This window comes from Toxotes jaculatrix, chromosome 14 (assembly GCF_017976425.1).
Source record: "Toxotes jaculatrix isolate fToxJac2 chromosome 14, fToxJac2.pri, whole genome shotgun sequence".
Taxonomy (NCBI): Eukaryota; Metazoa; Chordata; class Actinopteri; family Toxotidae; genus Toxotes; species Toxotes jaculatrix.
The window spans coordinates 369,516-377,400 of record NC_054407.1 but is presented as its reverse complement, the minus strand read 5'-3'; the positions used below and the strand labels follow the sequence as shown (position 1 = coordinate 377,400).

General features: G+C 41.6%; 1 protein-coding gene across 1 annotated transcript in view; it reads left to right on the top strand.

Moving 5' to 3' along the window:
• The first annotated feature begins 2,443 nt into the window (after window positions 1-2,443).
• Window positions 2,444-7,885, top strand: part of LOC121193006 (NACHT, LRR and PYD domains-containing protein 12-like) — a 32,507-nt gene continuing 27,065 nt past the window's right edge. The window contains exons 1-6 of the mRNA XM_041055097.1: window positions 2,444-2,472; window positions 2,585-2,725; window positions 2,838-2,957; window positions 3,499-3,577; window positions 3,740-3,913; window positions 4,931-5,946. Of these exons, the coding sequence (XP_040911031.1) occupies window positions 2,658-2,725; window positions 2,838-2,957; window positions 3,499-3,577; window positions 3,740-3,913; window positions 4,931-5,946 (1,457 nt within the window). The 5' untranslated portion in view covers window positions 2,444-2,472; window positions 2,585-2,657. The remainder of the gene's footprint in view (window positions 2,473-2,584; window positions 2,726-2,837; window positions 2,958-3,498; window positions 3,578-3,739; window positions 3,914-4,930; window positions 5,947-7,885) is intronic.

The window sequence follows — 7,885 nt, the reverse complement described above, 5'->3', positions numbered from 1 at the left end:
TGATATGTCTGGATATTAAAGGCCTGCATGCAGTGCATCGTTCCTGGTGACATTTTGTCTACTACCAATCCATCTACCATCTTTGTTCAGAAATGTTTTGTTACACTGAGATGAAAATAGTTGATGAAATTTTGGCTGCTTCATGATTTAGTCCAGAGGAAAATATCCTGACAGCTGCTCAGAATATCAGTCACAGAGTGAGAGACAGAAATTAGCTGAGAAGACCTGAACCCAGCAGCTCTGTCACTTACAGAATCTGCACAATAATAATGTGTAAACTGGTGCACAGATAGAGCTCCACAATTCTGATGGATGTTGGAGGATCAGCTTTAAAGTAGAAGAGAAAACAAAACTCAACCTGAATTAAATGGACAGATAGAAACAGAATCCACCACTGACACTGAACCACTTTACATGCAGGTATGTATTCACAGTCTGAGTCATTACAAACACACAACTCCTGTGACTGATTCACATCTTTTAATAAGCACAATGTAGAAGAGAAAATCAGAGCAGCAATTCAAACACAACTTGAAACTGTGAACAGGAAACTGTCAGCAGGGATTCAGACTGAAACAGCCCTGTGTTAAATAAAGTAAAGAAATAAATGAATTTTCCAAAATGCCTCCCTTCAGTTTGGGAATAGGAATATACAGGCTTCACTGACATCATCAAAAACAACTTTCTAACAATCATAGGTGGAGGTTTGGCTCCTGTTGGTTAAACTCAGTCATCTCTCTCCTCCGTGTACTGAAGGTCCTCGTCATCCATGATGTCCTTGAGTGATCCAGGAGGATGGTTCGGTTTATTCCACAGTCATGTTGGCAAACAAACCTCTGATGTCAAGTCAAGCTGACCACAGCTGTGGATCTATATTTAATTTTGATAATAACCACTGACCAGTATCACAGATGACTCATGTGAACTTATATATATAAAATATAGAAAATAAAAATAAGGTAAATGTAAAATAAATGTGCAGTAAAGTGGTTCTTGTGCATATGGAATGTAAGTCCTGTTTCAGGCTCAGAGTTTATTTGAGAAGTGCTTAAAGAGTTCATAACACCGTTGTAATATTTTACAGTGCATCCCCTGGTTGTAAGTTAGTCCAGAGCTCATTTATGACCATCATTTTTTATTGGATAAATCCTGTGTCATCTTTGTTGCCATTTTACACAGTGCACAGCCTCCATTAAATTCTTTTACAACATTTCCTGATAATCAGTTAGATTTGTTTAACAGTGCATCGCCTATTTATCACTTTACAGCGATCCTTTAAGGTGTCACATTTTTTACAGTGTATCTGCTTGTAACGAAAACATGTCGACTTCCGATCGTTCACTAACAGGCTCTTTTTAGCGGCTCTCCTAAACGACCCGGAACCTCTATCACTGTACTCCACGGTTGCTGAAAGTTTACTTTCACTTTGACTGAAGTTTGAGGCGCAGATTATTTTCTCTGTCTGAAGGTAAATGTCACTTTGTTTTACTCGTCAACATTTCCTGTAGTTACCTAAGTTATCCGATGTTCGAGTTTGTCGGATGTTGTGTTTTTCGTAGCGTTCTATTTAATTTAATTTAATTTAATTTAATTTAATTTTTGTTTGTTTGTTTTTTTCGCCATGTTGTGTGGATATTTGCAGTAGAAGCGGTGGAGTCAGAGTAGAAGCAGAGTGAGCTGATGGTCAGTAGCTGAACACGGAGCCTTTGTTAGTCTGTGGCTCCACTAACTGCTGACTGAAGGCAGCTTTTCCTGCCTGAATCAGCCTGTGGAGGAGGCGGACCTGAGCCGTTGCTCTCCCGCAGTCTGAGCCGCTAAATGCGGTCTGAGCTCGGCCGGACAGCGGCTGGAGAACAGCTCTGACTTTCTCTGTCATTAGATCAACTCTACGGGACTGAGCTCAGAGGGACTGACAGGGTTTTTCAGGCTCTATGTGATTTTCAGAGAGACAGTTAACACTCCATCCACAGAGTCAGAGGCCTCTTGGTCCTATCAGGACAAACTCTACCTGATGAATTAGATGATAAAGACCCAAATCCATAAATACTCTCACAATAAAGCATCTCAGCAGCTCTGATAGGTGATTATATCTCTGTGGCTGGTCACAGTACAAACAGAAAAACTGTCTGTCAGGACATGTTTGCTGTTTTTATTGATGTCTATCTGTGCCTCTGCTGTTTGGTTTGGTTTGTTGTTGCTGCTTCTTTTAGTTCAGACTTTACTGTTAGAAAAGGCAGGAAAGTGCCAGGGGCCCTTTTAGTTGGGGCCCCTGGAATAATTTTGAGAACAAATGAACTGAGTCTCGGTTATTTTGTGTGGAATAATCACCTGCAGCTTGTTTCATCAAGTCATTTTCTACAGAAACATATGTAAATTCAGCATCATGAATCAGTGTGAGGACAGAGAGGAGGGAGCCCCTCCCCCTAAAAGCAGTCTGTGTGGGGACCATGAGATCCAGACCAAAGCTCAGAGGTGAGATGAGGATCTCTAACTGTCCATGACTCTTCTCCATGTCAGAGCTCAGCACTCACATCACTGCACCATCATTATTCACACTCAAAGCTCTGTGTGTGTTGTGTTGAAGGCCAGAGCAGCAGCACACACCAGACTCTGCTGGACCTGGACCTGAACATGGACCTGAGCCCAGCTGTGTGTCCATGAAGAGTGACAGGTCAAAGGATGAGCCCATTCATTTCAAAGGACAACCTCCCTCTGCTGCAAAGAAGTGAGCTGCAACTGACTACATGTTTTCTTCGTCACTATGAGAACACTATGAATAATAGACATCTTGTCCCTGTCCTCATGTCCCTGATGGTCCTAATCTCTGTGTTCACCAGGATCCATCAGAGACCAGACTTCCCTGTACCTGAGCCCAGCTGTGTGTCTATGAAGAAGAGTGACAATTCAATTGATCGCCTCATTAATTTCAAAGGACAGCCTCCCTCTGCTGCAAAGAAGTGAGTTGCAGCTGAGTTTAAAATGTATCAGACAGCTGTCCTGTATAACTGGTCTTCTATGAAAGATGAAATGATTGTGTTTTGTCTCCAGGCTTCATGAATGACACAGTATATGAACATGATCAGGCTGAAACACAGGCTTTAGTGGCAAAGTTGATGTTTCTCTTTTCAAGAAAAGCACTTCTTATGTTCTTATATGTGTCATTCAGATCAGAACTAAAACTCCCTGTAACTCAGCACCTATCCAGTTCCAGTGTTTGTGTTAGTGTCCTGTAGCAGAGGTGAGACTTCTGTCAAACCCAGTGTGAGTCCTTAAAACTCATCATTTAAAAGGTGGACTTGTTGTGATGACTCTAGGTCATGAGGTACAGAACTGATTGCTTGTTTCCTCTCACTGAGAATGTCACAGCACAGTAGTGTTTGCTTTAATCAGGACAGTCACCACAGAACATAAAAGCAGCTGTTGTTTGTGTACAAAGCATAAAACGCTCACAGATGCTGCAAACATAATGTGATCTAATTCTTCATGATTCCTCCACAGAGTGGACCAGGAGAGCTCAGAGGTTCCCAGTGCTCAGTCTGCCCAGCAGCGTCAAACACACCTGGACTCCATATTTATGGTCTGTACATGGACAACAACTACTTTGACATCTATTGTGTTGACAATAACCTCCGTGCTGCACTTTTTAGAGCAGTGGATTGTCAGTGTGTCCAACATGGATCCGATGTTTGTCTCCATGGTTTTACTTTGATTGTGTCATTCATATAGTTTTCTGTTCCAGCTGCTGGAGGAGAACATTGCCACTTTTGTGAAGACGGAACTGAAGAATATCCAGAAGGTTGTGAATCCAGATTACCCAGAATGCTCAGAGAGTCAGAGGGAGGATGAGGAGGTGTTGGACAGTGAGGATGAAGAGCAGAGGAGGAGCAGCAGAGAGGCTTTTGTTAAGATCACAGTCAACTTCCTGAGGAGAATGAAGCAGGAGGAGCTGGCTGACTGTCTGCACAGCAGTAAGAGGATTTCTCTAAAGATTCAACATGATGGACAAATGGGACATTTACTAACATCTCAAGACATGGAGGGAAATATGGTCATGTGTGTTCTTTAGGGGGATGAACATGTCATGTTTTCTTTGTGAATCAGTCACTGATGTTGTTTCTTGTTTGTTCATTCAGGACATGATGCTCCAGTTTGTCAACGTAAACTTAAATCTGCTCTGAAGAAGAAGTTCCAGTGTGTGTTTGAGGGGATCTCTAAAGCAGGAAACCCAACCCTTCTGAATCAGATCTACACAGAGCTCTACATCACAGAGGGAGGGACTGGAGAGGTCAATGATCAACATGAGGTCAGACAGATTGAAACAGCATCCAGGAAACCAGCCAGACCAGAAACAAGCATCAGACAAGAAGACATCTTTAAAGCCTCACCTGGAAGAGACGGACCAATCAGAACAGTGATGACAAAGGGAGTGGCTGGCATTGGGAAAACAGTCTTAACACAGAAGTTGACTCTGGACTGGGCTGAAGACAAAGCCAACCAGGACATACACTTCACATTTCCATTCACATTCAGAGAGCTGAATGTGCTGAAAGAGAAAAAGTTCAGCTTGGTGGAACTTGTTCATCACTTCTTTACTGAAACCAAAGAAGCAGGACTCTGCAGGTTTGAAGAGGTCCAGGTTCTGTTCATCTTTGACGGTCTGGATGAGTGTCGACTTCCTCTGGACTTCCACAACACTGAGATCCTGACTGATGTTACAGAGTCCACCTCAGTGGATGTGCTGCTGACAAACCTCATCAGGGGGAAACTGCTTCCCTCTGCTCGCCTCTGGATAACCACACGACCTGCAGCAGCCAATCAGATCCCTCTTGAGTGTGTTGACATGGTGACAGAGGTCAGAGGGTTCACTGACCCACAGAAGGAGGAGTACTTCAGGAAGAGGTTCAGAGAGGAGGAGCAGGTCAGAAGGATCATCTCCCACATCAAGACTTCACGAAGCCTCCACATCATGTGCCACATCCCGGTCTTCTGCTGGATCACTGCTACAGTTCTGGAGGATGTGTTGGAAACCAGAGAGGGAGGAGGGCTGCCCAAGACCCTGACTGAGATGTACATCCAATTCCTGGTGGTTCAATCCAAACTGAAGAATGTTAAGTATGATGGAGGAGCTGAGACAGATCCACACTGGAGTTCAGAGACCAGGAAGATGATTGAGTCTCTGGGAAAACTGGCTTTTGAGCAGCTGCAGAAAGGAAACCTGATCTTCTATGAATCAGACCTGACAGAGTGTGGCATCGATATCAGAGCAGCCTCAGTGTACTCAGGAATGTTCACACAGGTCTTTAAAGAGGAGAGAGGACTGTACCAGAACAAGGTGTTCTGCTTTGTCCATCTGAGTCTTCAAGAGTTTCTGGCTGCTCTTCATGTCCATCTGACCTTCATCAACTCTGGAGTCAATCTGCTGTCAGAAGAACAATCAACCTCCCTGTGGTTTCTCTGGTTTTATCTGTTCAGAGACAAACCTGATCCAACACAGCTCTACCAGAGGGCTGTGGATAAGGCCTTACAGAGTCCAAATGGACACCTGGACTTGTTCCTCCGCTTCCTCCTGGGTCTTTCACTGCAGACCAATCAGACTCTCCTACGAGGTCTGCTGACACAGACAGGAAGTGGCTCACAGACCAATCAGCAAACAGTCCAGTACATAAAGAAGAAGATTGAAGAGACTCCCTCTGCAGAGCAAAGCATCAACCTGTTCCACTGTCTGAATGAGCTGAATGATCGTTCTCTAGTGGAGCAGATCCAACAGTCCCTGAGTTCAGGACGTCTCTCCACAGGTGAACTGTCTCCTGCTCAATGGTCAGCTCTGGTCTTCATCTTACTGTCATCAGAAAAAGATCTGGACGTGTTTGACCTGAAGAAATACTCTGCTTCAGAGGAGGCTCTTCTGAAGCTGCTGCCAGTTGTCAAAGCCTCTAACAAAGCTCTGTAAGTGTGTAGATAGTTGGATTTACTCATCATTATATAAAGACTCTGCTATTTTATTCAGCAGGAGGGAAAATAAATTCCTCTCTTCTTTAATTCCTTATCATCATCTCTGAGGTCTGAGCTTCATCACACTGAATCTGAATTAAAATAATGGATCCTACATTAAAGAGCCAAGTCTCAGCTTTAATTTGAGCAGGTTGACATCAGTATAGAAAGAACTGTGTGGGAGATTCAGCCTTTTTAGTGATTCAAAAGTAACTGGACAAATACACATGAAGTGAAACAAACTCATCAGATTTAATATTTAGTGTAAAATCCTTTGCAATCATTGACTGTAGTATCCATTATTATATTTTAAAGTCAATGTGCTGAGAGCCTGAAGGACATAACATGTCTAACTGTCCAAATACTTATGGCCTTGACTGTACATGTCTGTTTATTACTGATTGTGTCATATTTAAGTGTCATGTCTCTTGTTTAGAATAAAACAGAATCAGAGATCACAGAATAGCGTTGTATGCTGATGATATCATTTTATTTTTGTCAAATTTGAAAATATCAATCCCAATCTTATTACAGTTAATTAAAATATATGGTGAAGTTTCAGGGTACAAAGTAAACAAGGCCAAGTCTTCAATTTTACTCCTTAATGTAAATGAGAGAAGAAACCCAATTGCAGAGGCTATCCAGTTTAATGTGGTGGAACATTTTAAGTATTTGGGGGTACAAATTACGCCAGATTTGGAAGGTGTTGTTAATGCTAATTATGATCCTTTAATGATAGAAATTACTAAATTAACTGAGAGATGGATGTCACAACCAATATCCATGATAGGTAGAATTAATATCCTAAAAATGAATGTTCTGCCAAAACTACTATATATGTTTCAAAACATTCCTCTACCGCCACCTTCAGACCTTTTTTTAAAAATAAAAAAAATATTTGTGGGTTTTATTTGGAACAATAAGAGGGCAAGATTACGCTTATCCTTGCTGTACTTACCATTTGACCGGGGAGGTTTAAAATGTCCAAATATGCTGTGGTACTACTGGGCTGCACAGCTGAGGTCCATGATGTTTTGTTTCTCAAAAAATGAATGTCCCCATTGGACTGAAATGGAGACTTATAATCTTAGAGTGTCTCTTCCTTTGTACATACACTCAAACACGGTTAAAAAATTAGGGAGACAGACTAAAAACCCAATGGTAAGAAATATGATAAAGATTTGGTATGATGTCAATAAGTACTTGAAGGAATCATACCCGCTATCTCAACATAGCCCTATTTGGGGCAACCAGTTCTTTGCGCCAGGTAGAGCAGATGCCACATTTAAAGTATGGGCTTCTAAGGGGCTAGATTGTATTCAGAGCCTCTATATGCAGGATTCTAATATTATGATGTCTTTTGAAGAACTTAAGCAGAAGTATAGTCTTCATAGAAATCATTTCTTCAAATATCTTCAGTTAAGAAACTTTGTTAGAGTAACCCAAAATAACCTCAACAAACCTCCACTCTCATCTCTAGAAAAAATTATGATGAAGGACAAGATACAGAAGGGTCTCATTTCAGAGATCTATAAGCTATTAATATCTCACTCAGCAGAATGCACAGTATATAAGGTTAATGCATGGAAAGAAAATTTACAAATTGAAATTTCAGACGAAGAGTGGAGGGCAGCATGCAGTAAGGCTCATACATGTTCCATAAGTACACGTCTAAAATTATTGCAGTTTAAATGGATAATGCGAATGTATATAACCCCAGTGGACCTAAATCGATATAATAGTAATGTACCAGACATATGTACAAAATGTATGGAAGACAGAGGCACACTGTTTCACTGTATTTGGCAATGTAGGAAAATTGAAATGTTCTGGGAAGAAGTACGAAAAATTATTGAGAAGATCCTGTTAAAGCAAATTGCATTAGATCCTAAGC